The sequence below is a fragment of the Penicillium lagena genome (genome assembly GCF_028827675.1).
Source record: "Penicillium lagena strain IBT 129212 chromosome Unknown utg000002l_segment0_segment0, whole genome shotgun sequence".
Taxonomy (NCBI): domain Eukaryota; kingdom Fungi; phylum Ascomycota; class Eurotiomycetes; order Eurotiales; family Aspergillaceae; genus Penicillium; species Penicillium lagena.
Genome location: NW_026623223.1, coordinates 5479813 through 5501506, shown reverse-complemented (window position 1 = coordinate 5501506; position 21694 = coordinate 5479813). Strand labels below are relative to the sequence as shown.

At 54.7% G+C, this 21694-nt stretch overlaps 10 protein-coding genes across 10 annotated transcripts; 6 read left to right on the top strand and 4 right to left on the bottom strand.

Annotated features, from left to right (window-relative positions):
* Window positions 1–133: 133 nt before the first annotated feature.
* On the top strand, window positions 134–2966 carry N7510_005082 (uncharacterized protein; the record flags this gene model as incomplete). Its single annotated transcript, XM_056977008.1, has 6 exons — window positions 134–151; window positions 202–434; window positions 488–780; window positions 833–1741; window positions 1794–2192; window positions 2242–2966. 6 exons carry the CDS (start codon window positions 134–136, stop codon window positions 2964–2966), a joined length of 2577 nt encoding a protein of 858 aa, XP_056836964.1.
* A 201-nt stretch (window positions 2967–3167) lies between these two features.
* Window positions 3168–5506, bottom strand: N7510_005081 (putative extracellular endoglucanase; the record flags this gene model as incomplete). The annotated part of the gene is made up of 8 exons (XM_056977007.1): window positions 3168–3329; window positions 3383–4187; window positions 4234–4255; window positions 4306–4656; window positions 4710–4841; window positions 4890–5225; window positions 5282–5350; window positions 5404–5506. Coding segments are annotated over 8 exons (1980 nt in total), but the record flags the coding sequence as incomplete, so codon positions are not given.
* Window positions 5507–6346: 840 nt separating this feature from the next.
* On the bottom strand, window positions 6347–8962 carry N7510_005080 (MINDY family deubiquitinase; the record flags this gene model as incomplete). Its single annotated transcript, XM_056977006.1, has 3 exons — window positions 6347–7354; window positions 7404–8350; window positions 8404–8962. 3 exons carry the CDS (start codon window positions 8960–8962, stop codon window positions 6347–6349), a joined length of 2514 nt encoding a protein of 837 aa, XP_056836962.1.
* Window positions 8963–9550: 588 nt separating this feature from the next.
* On the top strand, window positions 9551–11214 carry trm6 (tRNA 1-methyladenosine methyltransferase subunit GCD10; the record flags this gene model as incomplete). Its single annotated transcript, XM_056977005.1, has 2 exons — window positions 9551–9636; window positions 9687–11214. The coding sequence occupies 2 exons, from the start codon at window positions 9551–9553 to the stop codon at window positions 11212–11214; spliced, it is 1614 nt and encodes a 537-aa protein (XP_056836961.1).
* Window positions 11215–11364: 150 nt separating this feature from the next.
* N7510_005078 (actin-related protein 2/3 complex subunit 3) lies at window positions 11365–12226 on the bottom strand (the record flags this gene model as incomplete). The annotated part of the gene is made up of 6 exons (XM_056977004.1): window positions 11365–11412; window positions 11460–11538; window positions 11596–11708; window positions 11767–12041; window positions 12120–12165; window positions 12221–12226. The coding sequence occupies 6 exons, from the start codon at window positions 12224–12226 to the stop codon at window positions 11365–11367; spliced, it is 567 nt and encodes a 188-aa protein (XP_056836960.1).
* A 199-nt stretch (window positions 12227–12425) lies between these two features.
* On the top strand, window positions 12426–13706 carry N7510_005077 (replication factor C subunit 3; the record flags this gene model as incomplete). The annotated part of the gene is made up of 3 exons (XM_056977003.1): window positions 12426–12553; window positions 12607–12694; window positions 12747–13706. 3 exons carry the CDS (start codon window positions 12426–12428, stop codon window positions 13704–13706), a joined length of 1176 nt encoding a protein of 391 aa, XP_056836959.1.
* A 660-nt stretch (window positions 13707–14366) lies between these two features.
* N7510_005076 (uncharacterized protein) lies at window positions 14367–15797 on the top strand (the record flags this gene model as incomplete). Its single annotated transcript, XM_056977002.1, has 1 exon — window positions 14367–15797. One exon carries the CDS (start codon window positions 14367–14369, stop codon window positions 15795–15797), a length of 1431 nt encoding a protein of 476 aa, XP_056836958.1.
* A 187-nt stretch (window positions 15798–15984) lies between these two features.
* N7510_005075 (Clr5 domain-containing protein) lies at window positions 15985–16491 on the top strand (the record flags this gene model as incomplete). Its single annotated transcript, XM_056977001.1, has 1 exon — window positions 15985–16491. One exon carries the CDS (start codon window positions 15985–15987, stop codon window positions 16489–16491), a length of 507 nt encoding a protein of 168 aa, XP_056836957.1.
* A 570-nt stretch (window positions 16492–17061) lies between these two features.
* cwc27 (putative peptidyl-prolyl cis-trans isomerase) lies at window positions 17062–18704 on the top strand (the record flags this gene model as incomplete). Its single annotated transcript, XM_056977000.1, is given in 2 exon segments — window positions 17062–17926; window positions 17941–18704. The coding sequence occupies 2 exon segments, from the start codon at window positions 17062–17064 to the stop codon at window positions 18702–18704; spliced, it is 1629 nt and encodes a 542-aa protein (XP_056836956.1).
* A 355-nt stretch (window positions 18705–19059) lies between these two features.
* Window positions 19060–21421, bottom strand: N7510_005073 (heat shock factor family protein; the record flags this gene model as incomplete). The annotated part of the gene is made up of 2 exons (XM_056976999.1): window positions 19060–20902; window positions 20958–21421. The coding sequence occupies 2 exons, from the start codon at window positions 21419–21421 to the stop codon at window positions 19060–19062; spliced, it is 2307 nt and encodes a 768-aa protein (XP_056836955.1).
* Window positions 21422–21694: the final 273 nt, after the last annotated feature.

Genomic DNA, 21694 nt, shown 5'->3' with positions numbered 1-21694 from the left:
GTGGGGAGGGGGGGGGGACGGGCCGACGCAATGCTTTTTTTCCCCTTCAGGCGAAGATTATTAGGAGCTAGGTTCCTCCTTTATCATCCTGGTTGCTCAGTCTCGCTGTGTTTTGCGGAAATAGGTTCTCGCCATGTCGAGTCCTAGTATCGTATGTGGCCCCGTCCAGCCAAAAAGCACACTCACTGACCTTGCTTGCAGAATCCCAACAGTGACCCGAATGTCGGCTCATCTCGTGGCGGTCCCAGTTCGACCTCGGGCGAATTGGCCGCTGGGGCCACTGGTGCCAGCGACTCGTCGCTCTCGGCATTTGTGACGACTTTGGTCCCGGCGTTGATTATTGCCGCCTTCTGGTTTCTATTGTTTCTGATCTGCCGACGAACACAACGCCGATGGTACGCACCGAGATCTCACCTGCCGGATCTCCATGATCAGTAAGTAGCGTCTCTTGCACGCACGCTGTCAGGCAGCTAAATCTTGCCCCCAGCCAGCGGAGCCCTGAATTGCCTACGGGCTGGATCAATTGGTTCGGGACCTTTTTCAAGATGGAGGACAACCATGTGCTTCATCACTCTTCCTTGGATGGGTATTTGTTCCTGCGGTTCCTGCGCATGCTGTGCACGATATCCTTTGTCGGGATTCTTATCACATGGCCCATCCTGCTCCCGATTCATGCCACCGGCGGCAATGGAAACAGCCAGCTCGACATTCTCAGCTTCAGCAATATCAAGAACCCCACTAAGTACTATGCGAATGTTTTGGTGGCGTGTGTTTACTTCAGTGAGTGCCACATTTCTGTCGCACCTTGGAGCAAGGCTGACAGGGGTCTCAGCGTTTGTGTTCTATGTGGTAACCCGGGAGAGCTTGTTTTATGCGAATTTGCGCCAGGCCTATCTTAACTCCCCCGCCTACTCCTCTCGAATGTCGTCGAGAACGGTGCTCTTCATGAACGTGCCACCCGACTACAGGAACGAAAAGAAGCTGCGACAAGTATTTGGCGATTCAATCCGCCGGATCTGGATCACCTCAGAATGCAAGGAGCTGGACAAGTTGGTCATCGAACGTGACAAACTCTCTTACAAACTGGAAGGAACCGAAACCAAGCTGATCCGAAAGGCGAACAAGTACCGCATTAATGCTCTGAAGAAAGGGGAGTTATCTGCCGACACATGCCAGGATTGCGAGTCAAACGATCCATTTGCAAACACCACGGTCAAGCGGCCCACCCACCGGCTTAAACTATTATTTGGCAAGAAAGTTGACTCTATCCACTGGTATCGGTCGGAACTGGCCAGGGTGACCGAGGAGGCTACACTTCTCCAACAGAAGCACCTCGAAGGCGAAGCTAAGCAACTGTCTGCAGTTTTTATCGAATTTGGCTCGCAATCTCAAGCTCAGGTTGCGCTGCAGACCCTATCTCACCATCAGCCCTTCCACATGGCACCACGCTTCATTGGTATCTCGCCGCAAGAGGTTGTGTGGGGGGCATTGAATCTCAGCTGGTGGCAACGTATTGTTCGCCGGTTTGCTGTCCAGGGAGGAATCGCTGCATTGGTCATCTTCTGGTCGTTTCCCGCTGCCATCGTCGGTGCCATCTCGAACATTACCTACCTTTGCAAGCTGCTTCCATTCCTGAGGTGGATTCTCCATCTTCCCTCGGTTCTCAAGGGCGCTATTCAAGGACTGCTGCCGTCGGCCGCCCTGGTTTTGCTGATGTCCTTGGTGCCGATTATCTGTCGAAGTAAGCATTCCTCTCCACCGGCTATCCAACTCCGCTAATTGCAACCCACAAGTCTGCGCTCGAAAATCAGGAGTGCCGTCACTGGCGCGAGTGGAGCTTTTCACACAAAGCGCCCATTTCGTCTTCCAAGTAGTACAAGTCTTCCTGGTGACGACCCTAACATCGGCTGCGTCGGCGGCTACGGAGCAGATTATCAAGAATCCTCTTTCTGCCAAGGATCTTCTGGCCAAGAATCTCCCCAAAGCGACCAATTTTTACATTTCGTATTTTCTCCTGCAAGGGCTGAGCACCAGCTCACTCGCTCTGGTCCAAGTTGGCAGCGCCGTGGTGTTCAAATTTATCACCACCTTCTTTGCGTACTCTCCGCGCCGTCTTTTCGAGCGTTGGGCAGAGCTCGGCGGCGTGAGCTGGGGAAATGTCTTCCCCGTTTTCACGAACATGGGTGTGATTGGTAAAGAATTATCTTGCATTTTTCGGTTCACCAAGCTAACGTGCTCTAGCACTGACATACTCCTGCATTGCGCCGTTGATTCTCGCCTTTTCCTTCCTTGGCTTGTATTTGGTGTATCAAGCCTACCGATATAATTTCCTGTTTGTATACGATCTCAACATCGACACCAAGGGCCTCGTGTACCCACGAGCGCTGCAGCATCTACTCACAGGCGTCTATCTGGCTGAAATCTGCATGATCGGCTTATGTGCAATTAAAGGTGCCATTGGGCCCGTGGTCATTATGGTACTATTTACCATTGGGACAGTTTTGGCTCATATGTCCCTCAACGAAGCGGTAGCCCCGCTCAACACCTATCTGCCGCGGACCCTGGATGCAGAAGAGGAAGAAATGCAAGCAAAAGAAGATGCTGTGGCCGAAATCAACGAATCGCGCCGCAAATCACGGCGCGTGGCGGCAATCTGGAATTGGTTCCACCCGGACGTACACAAAGACTACGCCAAACTATGCCGCAAGGTACGGCGCAACATTGCCCAAATCGAGTATACTCCAGAGGAGATGAGCACAGCGTACTACGAACCGTGCATCACGTCGTCCCCGGCGACGCTCTGGATTCCGCGTGACAGGTGGGGATTCAGTCACCACGAAGTCAGTGAGACGGATCCTATTATCCCCATTACGAATGAGGGTGCCCATTTGGATGAAAAGAACAAGATCATCTGGGATAAATACGACCCGCATCTCCCGTTGCGAGAGAGGAAGACTCTTTATTAATGATTTCCCTTTTGTTCATGTTTGACGGCTTGTTTTCTTGTACACTACTATATCGCGACCTTTGGGCAACTCGGCGCATGGAATTAATTGGTCGGTATCGGAATAATGGGTGTTATATCAAGTAGAATGGGTACAAATCATTGTTCGATATATTCATTTCCTATCAATCGACTAGCGCACAATAGACCCCAGGGACCACATTCAGACTGTCAAGGTAAAATTGACCGCATTCACGGCACCATTGTCTCGAGGAAAGAACTCAAACGTAAAGACAGTCGTTTCACCGCCAGCGATGACAGAGGCAATAGCAGAGGACGTAATGATCACATCCGAGGCGTCCCAGTTATATTGACTCGAGTAAGTCTACACGGCTCAATATTAGCGTAGACACAACCTACAAAGAAAGCGAGACTTACCATTCTAGCTTGCTGTATAGGACCAAGGTACTCCGTCCAACTATCCACCAGATAAACGCCACTAGTGGTCATGCCCTTAACAGCCGCCACTGTAGCCAGTCCGCCCCATGTGATTGGAATAGAGAGGTCAGCACCCTCGACAGCAGATGCCACGGCCGAGGTGGATGAGAGAGTCGGGGTTTTCCATTGGACAATCTGGATGACGGGTGACGAGTCACCACCAGAGAAAGTCACAGTGAGGTTTGCAATGACTCCCGGCGCTGTCGTTGATGACAAGTGCTTGGAGAGATATGAGGCCGAGAAAGTGATGTTTGATCCGGACACAGAGTAGTCCGTCCCAGATGTCAATTTTGAGCCAGTAGAGTCGCTTATCGAGGACAGCGTATTTCCATTGAAAATGAAAGGCAAACTCTGCGCCACCACGGCAGTCCCGTATTGATGGAAAATATAGGCCGACGACCACTGCGTGGCGGCGTTGTCGTCCTCGGTGCTGTCTGGCAAGCTGTTGGCGGTGGATTCAGTCGATTTGGTGATCATCGAGATCGATTCCGGATCGCGCCAGACACCAGTAGTGCGGTCCAGATGATCTAGACCGTTATCCCAGAGGAGGCAGGAGATATCAAAGGAGAGAGCGTTGCGAATGAGATAGTCAACATACTTCCAGCGAGCGGCTGGCTCGGTGTTGGTAGGAGAAGCATCATACTCGCCGAGCACTATGGGGACATTTGTGAAATTATTACGCAGCAAAGTCAAGTCGGACAGCAAGGCAGCTTCATCGGCGTCGGAACCCCAGATAGTCTTGCCCCTGCTGCGGGTTAGTGGAATAGTTACAGTGCAGGGGTGTTTCTTACCAAGCGCTGAAGATAAAGTCGTCTATAAAAAGTCAGGAAAAAGATATAAGATATGGCACGATTGAAACCCACAGGGACTATAGTAGTGGAACTGAATCGCATATGGATTCGAGAAGCCCGATGGAGCCACAAACCACTCGGAGGTCATGATGCTGTCTTCACCGCCACCAACTAAGGTCACAACGCGCTGGGAGTTGAATCCGCCAGCATCGTTGATAGCCTGCAGGAAGATCTGATTCAACCTGTTAATTTCCGCAGCGTTGTCTGCATTATCACAGGGCGGCTCGTTGATGGGCTCGAACGCAACGAGGCTGGACTTGCAGGCCAGCTCGGTACCAATTTGATACCATAGTCGGTAGAACTTCTCTTCGATCATAGTAATATTAGCATCGGCCTGGGTGACATCGGCCCAAATCCAGGAATCTAAAAACGATTAGTAAGAGGTGTACTACTTTAGGGTTGAAGATTTTTCTGACCATGGTGAACATTGACAATGGCGGGAAGGCCAAGGGAGGTGGCCATATCAATTACAGTCGAAACCCGCTGCAGCCACGTTGAATTGACTGTCCACTCCGGGGAGTCGCCGATGAAGTGATAAGCGTAGGTAACTGCAACTCGTCAATATAAATCGTGGGAAGAATTTTTGCGGTCCAGACCTGGAATGCGAACGCTCTTGAACCCGGCAGACTTCACCATCTCGAATGTGGATGCAACCACCGGTGGGTTATTCCAAGATCCTTCGTCGGGATAGGCCTCTAGCGTATTGCCCAGATTCCATCCCGGGTGGAGGCTAGCAACAAAATCGGATGCGGAAATAGAACTGAATGTTCCAGTGCAAGTGGCTCCTGTCGAGGTCGTCGTCTGGGATGTTGTGGTAGTTGTCGTTAGGGTTGTCTTCGACGTAGTTGCAGTTGTCGTTGTCGTCGTTGAATGAACTGAAGTGGTCGTCTTAGTGCTTGTCGTAGAGGTTCCAGGAACACATTGATAGTAGTCTTGAGATATATAAGCCGAATCCTGGACAAGTAAAAATCGGCGTTCAAGAGCTTACAGGGATTCTGCGAAGTGCAGTAAAAGCCTGAAGTGCAGCTCGTGCTTCCAGTGTATCCAGTTCCCCCACCTGAATGCTGTTAATTAAGTGACTCCAAATATTGAGCACAGCAGACAGGGTACACATGCATTGGCCATAACCCACAACCTGGGCTCGGGTAGTGCTGGCGATGGCCGCAAGAGCGGCAGCAAGTAAAACCCGCATGATGAAATATTCCGACGCAAAGGCTGTCTGCCGTTATAGTAGCTACATTCAAGAGATTATCACAGAGCACTTTCTCCTATTTATCATATTCTAACTGAGTGACAGATCCTACTCCGAGTATATCACGGCAAGGAGGTAGACTCCGTAATACCTTTTCCATTTCTGGTCAAGGACTTGGGAAAGAGTCAAGCTTATCCCTGCTAGTAAGGGGGTTAAACCCCTGCAGCATCTTAAGGTACACGGGGAAACGTCTCTTTGAAGAAGCCAAGGCCGATGGTGAATTGACCAATTCACCAAGCGGGCCGGCGAACCGACATCAAATGGTTCCATCGGGTTGCTTGATGTATAAAGACGAGGGTTGGAGGATCCAAGGCTAGGTTGTCCGCGCATGTAGATCATCACAAAGGTAGGCAATTTACATTACTGCCCCGGAGACTTGGCCCGTGTTGGGGTTTCAGCAGTTCTTCAAATACCCAACCCGAGACTGGAGAAGCGATTGGTCCACAACAGCAGATCAAGGACCTCGTTGCGCCGTTTCAGGTCCATCTCACCCCGCTGTGGCGCTCGCTGCAAGACGGAGTATAGCGGGAAATAGATCCGTGGTGGATTGGGAGCACAATTCAGATGGAGGCTTGTTCTTAAATATAGTTCAAAATATTCTAAGCTACAAGGTCACCATCCATCTGACCCCAATTTTCTGACTGCAGGGCCATGCATCACTTCATCAAATTCGTTCCGTCATCAATAAATGCCGCTAGCTAGATGGAAAAAAAAGGACCATAAAAGTGTGTTCAGCGAACAGAGAGAAAAAAGGCCTATTGCGCCATAGCAACGGCATGAGATACTGATCGTATAGATAAATCACATAACGATGCAATCTTTGTTCCGATCTCTATTTCGATCATAACTCCCGACGGGAATGGCACCGGGTGATCGGCGGGGGTGGTGGCCCTGCGAGTGCCGGTTTCGATTCGTCGGTGTAGCCTGGTATCTCCTCTGCTGTGGTGGTGAATATGCCGGGCCATTGGCCGCCTGTTCGTATGAAGGAGGAGGTGCAGTGGGGTCATTCGGATCAGGGCCAGTGGCAGGTTGGGCAGCACTGGATGTTCGGTTGGGTGGATTGTTCATGCTAGGGGAGGGTTGACTGGAGGTACGACGATCGTTCCTGGTAGTCTCACGTTGTTCTTCCTCCTGAAACTGGAGAGAGAGCGCGTAGGCGTAATCTGCATCGCTTTGCTCCTGGGAGGATAGCTTCCTCTCGGGATCTTCACTCGTAGCAGGAGGGCGGTTGGCAGTAGCACTTGACGTGCGTGGACCGGCAGGACCGGAGATGGCCGAAGGGTCGTTCCCAACAGGACGAAAGTCGCCAGAGAGAAACCCTGCATTGAAGCCTGTTACATCGACAAGGGATTCCCAAACGACCTCGGCATGGTTTGCATAGCCTGCGTCGGTGACCAGACTGTAGAGTTGATGTGACGTTGGATGCTTGTAAAGAGTAGAGAAATGGTCGTTGCGGAAGAGGATGGAGACTGAGCCAGGAGCCAATTTTGTGGTTAGTTGAGTCAGACCGAAGGGACTTAACTGCGTGGCGGTTTCGATGTCCACAAATGACAGGATAGTTTGGATGTCCGCCATAGCCTGCTCTTCCTCTGACGTGAGAGGCTCACCACGCATCACACGCTCCTCGAGCTCGTGTTTGCGGAAGGGCAAGAGCTGGATATCCTCATGATATTGCGCGACCCGAGACATGGCTTCGTGCGTCGGACTAGACCATGATGCAAGCCAGCCATGGATCAAAGGCACCCTAAATGTACTGTACAGTCGAAGGTCGCTGGTTTGAAAAAACGAGCCTAATGAGTCGGCAGATTCCTGGCAACAGATCAGTTGTTGTGCTTTCAAGATTGCGCGTGGTGCTCACCAAAGTCAAACGCGGGTTGACATTCATGCCGGTGTGCAACATCGTCAAGAATTGAGCTAGGGCTTCAATATCCGGGAACTCCTCATCGGGACTCAAACACATGGTCAATTCCTCGAACATTGCTTCGATCAGCAGCCCCAACGAGATTTGCTCGCGGGATTGCAGTGCCTTGAGAATCGGTGTTGGCATCTTAGGGTCGGCGCGCAGTACTAGAGCATTGATCAATGCAAGCAGGGGGCATGGCCCGTTCTTGTTTTGAACAAGAACTGAGGATTCCTGCAGTTGGCCCGTCTGGTCTGTCCAGTTGACATGTCGAATAGCATAGGTCTCGGACCTTTGCTCTTTCTGTCGCGCGGTCTCTGCAGCAGAGATACTCGTCCTTTGCGCCGACAACTTTTGCAACTCCGTATTAACCTTGGAGAAATACGAGGCCCGTTCTAGCTCCGGGGTGTCCATAAGCTCCCTTTTCTTGGCCCCGTCGCCGCCCTCGAACGAGTACACAGACGATGGAGCACAATAAGACTCTGTTTCGACGCCCAAGTGATCCGTGTCATCGAAATCGATGAGTTCGTGAGAGGTTGCCGTGGTTGCCGTGTTTGCACTGGAGATCGTGGCCGACGGGGTATGGATTCCGGCCTCTAAGGTGAGTTTGCTTGGAGTGTGCGGGTGTTGGGTTTGCTGCACATCGAATGGGTCTCTATTGGATGGGTCGGGGGTCACAACAACAGAGGGGGTATATGGGTTTGTTTTTTCCCCTTGAAAGTAAATCGACTGGGGGTCCGAGTGCTGTCTGACCGGTTGAGCCGGAAGTTGGCTGTCCGGATCGTGCTGATGGTCGCCAGGAAATACAGGGTCTTGCACAGAGGAAGCTTGACGTTCAGCCCATGGCTCTTGCCCGTGCTTGTCCCAAAGAGACAGTCGTGCGGTCATGGGAATATAGCCTTCCGCTACAGAGGAAGTTAGTGTCCGCCATTTCCAGGGTGTGGGTGCCTGAACGTACATTGGCTGAGCGGCCCACTACTAGACGTGGTATGCGAATCACGCTGGCTCTCCTCGCTCATGTCCTGGCTGGGCCGCGACGTCCGCGGCTTCAGGAACGGGTTATTCGACTGCAACTGCATGGGAGACACCCCGTTGAAGGTATCCGGAGTTGATCCGCGCCATCCATCGGCTGCCGGTCCTGGTTGTGGACCTGTCCGCAGAACGGCTGGAACCAAGTGGCCGCTACCATCCGAAGTTGTTTCTTCCTGCGTGGATCTTGGGCGATCCTGAGCCGTTCGATCCTGAATGTCATCTGGCCAGGGGCTCTGGCGGTAGCTGGTGGGGGACCCGACCGGGGACTTTTGTGCCTCTTCGAGCGGCATGAGGTCGAACGCGGGTGATGTATTGAGGTCGGGGGAGTATATTGAGTCCTGGGAGGGGATGCGATTCAGGCGAGCACGCTGTCCAGGCGAGGGAAGAGAGCTCGCGGGGGACGTGGTCGAGCGAGACTCGGACCGCGCAGCCCACTTGTTGGAGATGTTCTCAAGGCGTGGTGGGGGCGATTTGCGCAGCACCATGAAGCCGGGTCCGTCCAGTCGAAATGTACTAGTACTAGATGGAGTGACGCGGGGGCGGTTTTGGACGGGATAATTTTAGCAAGCAAGAGCCGCAACCAAATCAGGCTGAAAATGAAGGATAGGATCCAAAGAAGGTGCCCCCAGCTATGCCAGAAACAAAGCACAACGCCCTATGTCTCGGGGGGTGGGGTGGTTGCCGTTGATGTAGTCTCGGGAAAGTGAGCCATCAGGTACGGGACCCATCGAAGACAGCTGGGATGGTCTGCAGGGGCTATGATCCAAGCGCCGTGATGTGTCACCAATAATAGACGTTGGCGACGCTCGGCTAGTGAGTTCTGGCTATCTGATGTTGGCTAGAGGAGGGCAGGTGGGCCATGCCCTGGAGAAGCGCCGAGCAACAACAATGATGTATGTCACCAGGCATCCACTTTCTGCTTGCGGAGAGACCAGAGATCGGTCACGTACGGTATCGGGAAAACCTAATCCCGGGAATTGACCGCCCGGGCTGTGATTGGCGGGAGCTGGACTCGGCTGCAAAAAAGTTCCCAAGATGGAGGAGCAGAGGAGGATTGTGAGTACCTGCCGAGCATGCATTCCTACATTCGGCCGCACCAGTTCGTGGCCCTCCGGCTGCCGTCAGACGTGCTGAAGATTGTCAAGCTCATCCCGGATACGTGAGTGCCCCCCGCAGCCTAACCTGACAGCGCTGATGGCCGCGATGCAGAACCGTCAACTTGGGCAAATATGGCTTATTCCCCGCGAATCAGATCATCGGACGGCCGTTCTACATGACTTATGAAATTGACAACCCAGACGAGAAGGATGGCCATGTGCTGCGGGCCGTTTCCGCCGCCGAACTGCATGCCGAAGCCCTGATCGCAGACGCCGACGTCGACGGAGAAGGTGAGGGCCTGGAGCAAGAGGATGGGACCCCAATGCGGACAAACCGAGAGACGATCGACGATTCATCGACGCAGCGATTGACGGTGCAGGAGATCGAAGAGCTGAAGAAGACGGCCACGGGGGCGGGTCGAGAGATCGTCGAGAAAATCTTGCAGTCGCACTCGGCATTGGACCAAAAGACCGCCTTCTCGCTGGCTAAGTACACGTTACGGAAGCGCAAGAAGTTCATCAAGCGATTTACCATCTTCCCGATGGACGTGAGTTTGCTCACCAGCTATATTCTGGAGGGACGGGATGCCGCGAGAACCTTGGAGCTGCGGGACGAACATATCGGTCTGCTCGGCTGTTTGGCGAATGTACACCACGGTGGAAATCTTGCGATGGATTCAAGTCCAGTGCCAAAGCCGAATAGTCGGTACTTTGTGGTCGACGATACGGGTGGCCTCGTTGTGGCGGCAATGGCCGAGCGCATGGGCATTCTATACCCCCGGGACGAAGACGAGGGCGATGAGGACGAGCAACAGCCCACTCACAACAAGCGTCCCCGTCAAGCCCCAATGTCTGCATCCGGCAACACCATCACCGTCGTCCACTCTTACTCACAACCGAACCTATCCCTCTTGAAATACTTTGGCTACGACACGGACAAACCCGACGAATCACATCCTCTCCACACCCATCTCAAATCGATCAGCTGGATGCAGCTGATTGACCCCATGGCAGATCCCATCTACGGAAATGAGCCACCCGTCGTCCCGGCATCGGAGCTAGAAAGTTTCAAGCAGAGCAGACGCAGTGCATATTTCCACAAGCGCAATCGATGGGAAAAGGTCAAGGGCGTGGTGGATGAGGCGCGAGATGGTGGATTTGATGGACTGATTGTTAGCGCCCTGATGGAGCCAGCAGGCATTCTCAAGCATCTGGTGCCACTGCTTGCTGGGTCGGGCTCTGTCGCCGTCTATTCACCAACCATCGAGCCACTCACTCAGCTGATGGACATGTATTCCACAGCTCGGAGGACGGCATTCATCCACCGGAAGCGGGAGATCGAGACACAAGGGTGCTCAGACGCCGCGTTGAATGAAGAGTTCGAACTCGATCCCACCATTCTGCTCCCTCCCAACCTGCACACATTACGCGTGCGCCAGTGGCAAGTCCTGCCCGGTCGTACCCACCCCCTCATGTCCAGCCGCGGCGGCGCAGAGGGCTATCTCTTCCATGGACTTCGCGTGTTCCCCGCTACCCAGACGATCCAGGCCGCAGGCGCCTTCCGGAAACGACGGAAAGTGACCAGCACGGCCACCCCGGGCAGTGATTCAGATGTCGAGATGGCATCGACATCTGTATAAAAATCATCAGCTTCACACTGTACCAATATAACGATTCCATCTTTTAAACCTGTTACGCAAAAAGTGAGCTGGGCGGAGTAGTATCACAATTCCATTTCATGCGCTGAATCTTCGAAAGAAAGTACAATGTATAGCAAATGCGGGCATCATCTACAGGCTCTTCCCCATGAACTTTCTCTTTGTGAAACTTAGCCAGAACTGCGGGTATCGTTAGCGACCTTCCAATGAACTCGGATGGAGCTTACCTTTGACGGCCCGACTCCGCCAGGGTATAGTCGAGCATGTAGCCGGACGGCGATTTCCTGTCGCACTTGCGAGATGTACCTAGGAGTGAACCCGGTCAGAGCGGTAAATGATCAGACACAGAAGGTATAGACCTACTGCCGGAGACTCTCTGCGTCTTGGCGGTCGCGTGGGGGCTCAAAGGCCTGGTTGAGCGGGAACGAGACATCACCGGGGACGGCGAAGTTTTCGAGGGCGGCATTAATGAGGGCCTAAGCGTCTCCATGTCAGGACTTTTGTGTCTTTTGCAGCACATCATTTCATGCCTACCTTCTCCGCATCCCGGGCGGTCATGGTCGGCTTGACCTTGCCAAGACACTCGCTGACGAAGAGGGTCCCATAGATGAGCATGCGGTCAGCCGGACCATTGATCTCAAAGTTGCGAAACAGGACATTGGCCCGGAAGAGCGACAGGATCTCGTCGACACAGTCGTAGGATTCGTTGTCCGGGGTGACGTCGATGTCCAAGGTGTTGGGAGGGAGCTGGGGGAGGGTGTATGCGGGACCCCGGGTGCGAGTGCGCAGAGGCAGGATTGGGAAGTTCCCTGGAGAGCAGTACCACGGTCAATTCGACGGTGTTCTGGAGTAAGGTGGCTGCGCCGGGGCGGGGAGGGGATCGCTACCTATGACGGGGACATCGCGGTCCTCCAAGAAGATGGAATGATATGCCTGATGGACAGTATTAGCAGTGTGAGCTATAAACCATACCGACCTCAGAACTCACTGGCATTGTGAAGGGTAAGGTGTGTGAGAGAGAGAGAGAGGAGTCGTGGTGGAGGTGTTGGAGGAATAATGGGTGGGGACTTAACACACTCACGTAAGGCAGGCAGCATGTCATGGCGGGAGTGGAGGATTTTCCGTCCCGAGCCTCTTTACGCGCCTGATTGATTCACGCGTCGTTTTCTTTTTGATCTGTCGAATTGCCCGCCATGTCCGACTACGACGATGAGATGGACGTCGATGCGCCCTCGAAGGATGTCCAGTTCAGCTCGGAGAGTGCTGGCAAGAAGAGAACGGCCGCTGACCTGCCGGTCGAAGCTCAAGATAATCTGCCCTGGTCAGCCATGCTCTCTGAATGAACGCACGACCTCGACTCTAATGCCTGCACAGGGTCGAAAAGTACCGGCCACACACGCTAGACGATGTCTCTGGCCATCAGGACATCCTCGCGACTGTCAATCGCTTTATCGAAGCAAATGTATTTGCTATCTCGCCCCATGAGGGAAGCAGCATACTAATCAACATGATAGCGACTCCCTCATCTTCTTCTCTACGGCCCGCCCGGCACCGGCAAGACCTCCACGATCCTCGCGCTGGCACGACGGATATACGGCAATAAAAACATGCGGCAGATGGTGCTGGAACTGAACGCCAGTGACGACCGCGGCATCGATGTGGTGCGCGAGCAGATCAAGACGTTCGCCAGCACGAAACAGATCTTCTCCATGGCACCGCAGTCCACTGCCGGTACTTCCCTCGCTGGATTCAAGCTGATCATCCTCGACGAGGCCGATGCCATGACATCGGCAGCTCAAATGGCTCTCCGCCGGATTATGGAGCGGTACACGGCCAATACGCGATTCTGCATTATTGCCAACTACACCCACAAGCTTGCGCCCGCGCTGCTATCACGATGCACGCGGTTCCGATTCAGCCCACTCAAAGAGGCCGACATCCGCACTCTCGTCGACCAAGTGATCGAAAAGGAGCAGGTCCGCATCCAACCCGAGGCGGTGGACAGTCTTGTCACCCTCAGCAAAGGTGATATGCGACGGGCCCTGAATGTCCTGCAAGCCTGTCATGCCAGCAGCATGCCCCTGCCGACGAAAAATCAAACCGAACCCCGCCCGGAATCTGAGACGATCACCAATGGGACCATTTACGACTGCATTGCGGCGCCACACCCAGCCGACATCCAGCAGATCATGACTACGATCCTGTCGACCAGCGATGTGACCTCGTGCCTGAACACGGTGCAGACGCTCAAGTCGACCAAGGGTCTGGCGTTAGCTGATATACTATCTGCGTTGGCGGAGCAACTACAGCAGCTCGAAGTCCCCGCCCAAACTCGCATTACCTGGCTAGAAGGTCTGGCCGAGATTGAGTGGAGGCTGGCAGGTGGCGGGTCCGAGGCCGTTCAGACCGGGGGCATGGTTGGGGTGGTGCGCAACGGGTGTGAGCTGATGGGCGATAAGGGTGTAGCGGTCTGAATTCTCGAGAGGGGAAGTAAACAAGACATTTACATAGCGATGAAATCGGAATATCGGGACAATTTTACCAATTGGAATGCATTGACTTGAATCATCTAGCCTGCAGATCTAGCTAAACCCTTTGGGTCTCCAAAGCCGCGAGGTCAGTGACCATCGCCAATCCTCTCGCAGAGACCAGTGGTCGGACTGCAGGACCGGCATACCGCGGCGTCGCACGGCAGCACTTACTGGTTGGAGCTCAGTGGGGCATCGCTCCCGGTCGACCGGGGGCCTCCGAGAGAATATTTGGTAATGGCGTGGGGTCTTAGCGGACAAGAGCTGTGTCTGGCCCCGCGGTTGGCGTGCTGTTAAAGGACTCTAGAGCACAGAGCACTCCACCACGAGCCACGCTTGGCCCTAACTGGCCACTGCAGGCTCAGCATGCCTACCTTAGTCACTCATGGCCCGGCACGAACCAGAAAACCTTGCCAGAAAGTGATAGGTTGATTGGTTGCATGCCCGTCGGTGTTGATTTCCGCGGACGGACGCTGCAGGTAAGGGTAGTAGTGGAAGAGTAGGAACGCAAAACACTGATAAAGACGAGGTTTTCCCCTCAACTGCCGTCTTGCTTTTTCCTCTTCTCGTCCTGCACGATTATTCCGATTTCCTCAATAATCAATCATGCGCGCTTCACTTCAATCCGGCCTCCTGGCGGCCTCGATGGTGGCACCACTAGCTTCGGCTGAGCGTGTGCTGGGTGCATACTTCTTCGTGCGCCACGGTGATCGTACCGCCAAGATCTCCGGCAACACTGTATTGACCGACCTGGGCTACCACGAGGTCTTTGCGGCGGGCACTTTCTACAATAACCGCTACATCGACAACTCCTCGGCCAAGTATATCGAGGGCATCAGCCCCAATGTCGTCGACCTCACCCAGGTCCTCGCCTCGGCACCCTCGGATGCGGTGTTGCAAAACTCCGGCACGGGTTTCATGCAGGGCGTGTACCCTCCCGTCGGCCCGACCCTTGGCGAGAACAAGATCGCCAACGGGACGACTGTTCAGTCGCCGCTGGGTGGCTACCAGCTGATCCCGATCTCCGTCGTTTCTACCGGCGATGACAGCGAGAACTCGGCCTGGCTGGAGGGTGCCACGGGCTGCCCCAAGGCCACTGTCAGCAGCAATGACTATTTCTACTCCAGCGAGTACCTGGAGCTGCTCTCCTCTACCAACGACTTCTATAAGTCCCTGGCGCCCATGCTGACCGCGGCCTTCAACGAGTCCTCCACGTCTTACCTGAACGCCTACACGATCTTCGACTACCTGAATGTCGCCCGGATCCACAACGCGTCGTTCCCACATGAGGACCTGCTGACCGACGCGGCGTACGACCAGCTCCTGACCCTGGCCAATGCCCACGAGTACGGCCTGGCCTACAATGCCTCCGAACCCGTGCGGGCCATTGCCGGTGCCTCTCTGGCCGGCGAGATCCTGCAGGGCCTCAACGCCACCGTCACCGGCCAGGGTGAGCTGCTGGGCGTTCAGTTCGGCTCCTACGGTACCTTCCTCTCGCTCTTCGGGGTGATGGGACTGCCCAAGGCCTCGGTGAATTTCACCGGTATCCCGGACTATGCGTCCTCCGCGGTGTGGGAGCTGGTGACGAACGCGACTGGCAGCGGCATCCCGAGCACCGATGATATCAGCGTGCGCTTCACCTTCCATAACGGTACCCTCACCGGATCTGACGAGCCGGTGGCCTATCCGCTGTACGGTACGAGGAACGAGCTGATGTCCTGGTCCGACTTTGTGTCGGAGACCCAGAAGGTTGCCGTCACCAGCGACTCGGAGTGGTGCGACGTCTGCGGCCTCACAACGGGTACGTGCGCGACCTCGAGCTCGACCGCCTCTTCCACATCCGACGACTCATCCTCTGGTGGCTCTGGCGGGATCTCGCGCCCCGTTGCTGGTGTCATTGGCGCCATGGTCACGCTGGCCGTCATTCTGGGTCTGGAAGCGGTCTTCCTCCTGCTCGGTGGCTTCACCATCGCCAAGCGGCGCAAGGGTAGTGTAGTCGAGAGCACGGGAGGTGCCATGACCGAGGGCAAGAAATAGCTTGTCTGTTTTTAGTCAATACGTTAGTTGTACTAGTTCAACATAATTTAAACATTCGTATACAAATCCTATACTTCTCACCGCCTTCGTGTCCCGTTTTGTGTTCCCGAGGCTTCTTGTTATCCTCGCCTTGTCTGTCTTCCCTTTCTTCGCACCACACCACACCAACTAACCATGCAACACCACCATGCCCCGCCAACAAATCAACCTAGATCCCTACCGCGACGAGATCATCTCCCTCTTCCAACACGGCATCAGTAGCGACTCCATCAGCCGCACCCTCGAAAGCCGATATAACATCCAAGTGCGCGAGCGCACGATCCAGTCCCGGCTACGCAAGTGGGGGATCCGCAAGCGACACCGCACCACGACGGCTGATGAACCTCTGCATGCGCGCATCAAGCTGCTTTTCGTGCACGATAGATTGACCGACAAGGCGATGCTCAAGCTCCTCAGGCAGGAGGGGTACGATATCTCGGAGCGGACGCTGAGACGGCTCAGGTTTCGACTGGGGCTTCATGCCCGGGCAGAGCGGCAGGACCATATACCGAAAAGCTCGGAGAGTCCAGAGGACGAGGAGGAAGAGTCCTCCCGGAGAGACTCGGGGTTCGACGGAGCCGGCGGAGTCCACAATGGCCACTCATGTCATAGCGAACCGTCTCCTCCTCTCATATTACCCAACGCGCCAACTTGAGAGATGAGCCTCAATGCTGCTCCGGCTTTCAACACTTGCTAGGGCTACACATTCTCGGGCAGGGCGGGGACTCCGGCTCGATGGAAGGGCTGCTCGCCAGCACGCACTGGCATCTAGCAGACTAGCACGGTTGATACAGTGACGCAATTCCCTGTGGACTTTCCCGGATGTGCACTCGTCACCAACTGCTGCTTCGACTGGACGACCTGATCAACACCATCCGGCAACCTTTTCTCCATGCGACTGACTCACCGGTAACCAGACCACCGACAACATTTCTCCGAAAGCGACCAGTGATATCTTTTTGTCTTCTTGTAGCAAGCGACATTATTCCCATTGCACCTGATGTATGTCTATGTTCCTGTCCCGGAGACTGGCAATATCCCGGAGAAAAGCATGTAGTTTAAAGACAATACCTAGTGATGGCAGTTCAGTGGTGTCCCTGGCATGACGTGACTCGTCCGAACTTCATTTTCGCAACCTCCACTTTCTTCCCTCCTGCTTCCCTCCCACTGCCACCTCCACCTCCACGAGCGATGTCGTGACGCCTAACCTCAAATCTCCTCCGCCATGTCCACGCAGTATGCCACTGAGCCCAATCCCACCGCGTCCGCCACGCTGAACACCACGGTCGGCCCGATCCACATCGCCCTGTTTGCCAACCAGACACCGCTCACTTGCAAGAACTTCCTCCAACACTGCAAGGACAACTACTATGCCGGCACCATCTTCCACCGTGTCGCGCCCGACTTTGTGATCCAGGGCGGCGATCCTACCGGCACGGGGTCAGGCGGCACATCTATCTACGAGTACCCCGAGTTCGAATATGACCCGGAAGCCCGCGACCCGGACGAGCGCGTCGTGCTCCGTGATGAGCTGCACAGTCGACTGCGCTTCACTCGGCGTGGACTGGTGGGGATGGCCAAGAGCGAGGATGGATCGTACGGGAGTCAATTCTTCATCACACTCGCCAATACAGAGCGCGAGCTGAATAACCAATGCACACTCTTCGGGCGGCTGGAGGGCGACAGTATCTTCAATGTACTCAAGATCGCGGAGGCAGATCGCGTCGAAGGCACAGAGCGTCCCATGTACCCGGTCAAGGTGACCTCATGTGAGGTGGGCGAGTTGGGTCCCTTGGCTGGCAAGTTGAAGGACCGGAAGGTCGTGTCTACGACTGGAGCCAAAGCCGATGAAAAACCGAAGAAGAAGAAGAAGCCGACTAAGGGCAAAGCGCTGCTGAGCTTTGGCGGAGATGAAGGCGAGGAAGAGATGCCCATGCGGCCGGCCAAGCCGAAATTCAACACCAAACTCGTCGCAGATGTCCCCGGTGGAGCAAAGGAGGCATCACCCGAGCAGCCTCGAGCAAAAAACCCTCTCCACCACCACGGAAACGACCACGATCTCCTTCTCCAGAACGCAAGCCGCGGCCACGGTCACCCGATCCAGACGCTCAACTGCCTCTGCGTGACCTCGAATCTCCAGCGCGTTCCCCAACTCCGAGCTCTCCACCAGCGAAAGAATCCAAATTATCTCGAACAAATGCGCAGATCGAATCACTCAAGGCCTCGATGCGCCGTAACGTCGACACGGGCCGCGCAGACACGGGCCACAAGAAATCTGCACTCGAGGCTATGATCCCCGAGACGGCGATTCGAGGACGCAGACGCCCGCCACCGGGGTCATCATCCAATGGCGCCGGACGTGGGAGCAGCATGAATGGCTCTTTGGGGTTCGGTGGCGCCGCCGAGAACGAGGCACTCCGACTTTTCAACGCCTTCAAGGCCAAGCTGGACGGCGCAGAGACGGAGCATCCCACGAAAGCCAGCGGACGGCCCTCAAAACATGCAGATGCGGAAGCAGACGCAGATGACGAGGAGGCCCAGCTCTGTGATCTACATTTTATCGCAAACTGCCAATCATGTCAGTCATGGGATGACCCGTCCGCCGGCGCGGCAGATGATTCCCGTGACGATGAAGGCTGGCTCACGCACGAGCTGCGATTTGGCAAGGATAGACTCGGCAAAGATCTGAATTGGAAGCGCGATCACCCAGACGATGCAGACTCGTTGATGGTCATCGATCCGCGCGAGCGGGAGAAGGAGCTCGCCGGGGCAAGCGGCAGTGGACGTCGTCGGGGATTGCAACGGGATCGAGAGCGAGAGCGGAAGCGGGAACGAGTGGGTGATTTGGAGTGGGATCGGGGGAAGTGATGATATCCTGAATGGAGTATCTGTGAAATAAACAGATCTACATAATACTTCTCTGAGCCGACAAGATGAAACAGCCATGGTGCTCAGCAATAGCAAAATGGACGTCTGAAAGAACATCCGCTAGACAAACGCAATTCTGAACATACGGATCATAATAGGATTCATAATAATAATGGTCTCGTTTTGACTCTACCCTTGACAAATCAAATCAATCCAACTCAGCAATTTTTCTTTGCCCCAGCCCTAGAACAGGCATAAACTCCATATGAACAACGCCTGTGGTATTCGCCATGAAGCCAGCCTATCATACTTTTCTTCTACCTCTGCTTGAGGTCAAAGACCCCGAAGCTCCTGCTCACGCCCTCTTGCGGCGCTTGGCACTGCCTCCATCTTCAGGAGTCTCACCCTGCGTCGTTCCCGCAGGACTGGTGGCTTCGCTGTCGGTCAACTGCTCGATGACGCGGCCCGACTCTTGGTTATTCTCCGACCCGGGAGCGTGGTTGTAGCCCGTGTCGTCGAAGCCGTAGTTGTAGCTCTGATCATGGCTGGATCCGTCAAAGAGCTCATCCTCGGCGGGAATGTGGTCGAAATCGAACAGGTCGTTGGTGTCGCCGTTGTCTGCGGGAGCGCCACCAGTGTCGGGTGCACCTGTACCATCGTGGCCTGCCGTGTTGTGGCCAAGGTGCTTTGAATCCGGATCTCCCAAGTCAGTAAAGTAGTCGTTATTGAAGATTTGGTCCAGGTCAAGTGGCGGCGGCGGGACATTGCCGTCACTCGCTATCCCGGGGATGGAGCCTGTCGGACTGAGAGGTTGGAGAAGGTTGGTCAGGTGTTGGACAGAGCGGTCCTGTTCGGCTTGCATCTTGACCAGATTGTCTATTTCATGGCGGGTATTCGCGAGTCGGCCCGAGTAGTTATGTGGCATGGGAGGCGGTGTTGGCGTGATAAGGGCATTGTTGGGAGAGTCCGAGGTGTTGGGGTCGGCGGAGTGTGTTTCATTGGCCATGAGTCGAAGCATGTCGGCGCGCTGATTGGGAGTGAGAGGGACATTGCCGCCGGATGTCTCGAGCGAAGAGAGCACATCGGGGAATTCGGAGAAGTTTGTTGGAACGCCGTTTCTCGCGTTGGAGTTTTGGATCACGGACATTATATCCCGTTGCGGATGACTATCATCTTGCTGTCCGTGTGGCAAGCTGGCCGAGCTGGTCTGTCGTGGGCTGTTGTCGAACACCTCCTCGACATGCCTGGGCTGCGTGGCACTGGGTTGTCGCGCATGGCCGCGAGGTCGAGCTTCATAGGGACCACTGGCCGAGGGCGAGATCGTGCTAGCACGGCCATTCTCATTTGCAACAGGTGGCGCTTTCAATAGCAAGGGTTGCTTCTTCCCATGTCTTTGCCCAGAAGGACTAGTCATAGACCCCAAAGCGCTGAGGTAGTCGTCTCCCACGTCAACAATATTCCCTTGGTGATCCTGCGAGATTGCCCCAGCAAATGAGTTCGCCAGGTTTTGCGGTCCATCTTGGCCCTGCAAGCTGCGGTTGTACACTGTTGCCAGGAATGTCAGGATGGCATTGATGGAGTTCTCATGGCGGGTATGCTGCTCCTGGAAATTAGCCGCTTGTGCGTAGAGCTGCTCGTGCTCTTTCCGCAATCGGGTGATGGTGGTGGAGATAATTTGCTGTTGCTGGCGGATCGCCTGCAATTCGCGATAAACGCCCGTCAGTTGATCCTTGGGCAAGGCGCTGTCGGTCACCAACGACAATTGCCCTGGTCCCCGCGCACGGTCTTCGCGCGCTGTGCGGGTGTTATCATCTCCGTACTCATCCGCTTCATTCTCGTAAGCCTCCTCCGTTTTGACACGCGTTCCACCTTTGCTGCCCTTGCTCCCATGGCTTGCCGCATTTTTCGGCTTCTGAATCAGCCACAGCAAGTTTGCCTTGCCTCGCTTGAAGTACGGGTTTGCATATTCGCTGGGGCTTTTGTTTTTTCGTTCGCTGGCACGCATAGAGTTATCCGAAAGTCCTACCTTCTTGTGAAATCCGTACATGTTGAGTTGCCGCACGAACGATGCGTAGTTGTTGTGTTTGAAGAGCTCTGGGATCAACGTCCGGGCAAACTCGTCTTCATCTAGCACGATAAAAGAGTTGCCGTCGTCGGACCATCGAATCAAATCGGTATTCTCTGATTTGTCCAAAAAGCTAGGGGCCCGCTGTCAGCTTCAGGGAAACCTCAACACGCAAGGTGAGATCTTACCTGCTCAATTTCTGTACGAATGGTGGAATCTGCTTCCTTTTTTCCTGGGCCTCTCGCTTCGCGACCTCAGCCCGCTGGCTGAGTTCATCCAGGGACTCTTCCCACGCTCCCGAGTCTCCATCGCCCGCATTTCCAGCATGGTCGACGTATGTAGGAGCCTGCTCATATCCACGGTTTCGGCTGACTAGTTGATTTGACGGCTGTCGACGGGCAAGTTGATTCGAGATTGCCGCTGACCCTGCCGGTACAGCTGTGGGATATGTTCCAGTGTTGTAAGATGGATCAGGGAAGGAGGCGGCATTGGTCGCGTTCGACGGGTCCTGGCCCCATTGCAGGAACTGATCGTTTGACAGCTGAGAGCCGGGGTTGGTGGACGAGAAATTCGAGACCGCACCCATCTGGGGATTAACCGTAGGAGTAGTGCCCGGAGCAGGCCTTTTGCGCGCCATGCCGTGCAAACTCATCGAAGTGAATCAGTTATGGGTGAAGGCTGGGCTTATCGCGAGACCAGAGTCGAGTTCGGTGTATGTCCTTTTTCCAATCGCTGTTTCCGGAAAATAAAAAGCGATCACGATATCTAATCCAAGCAATCAGGCCGCAGATAAAACGCGAAGCCCCTAGATGCGAGAGGGGCGGTCGTGAAGTTGATTCAAGCCTGAGTCATGTGAAGATTTGAGCTCACTACACGTACACCCCAAAAAAAAAGCGGAGGGAAGTGAGCGAAGGTATCGAAATAT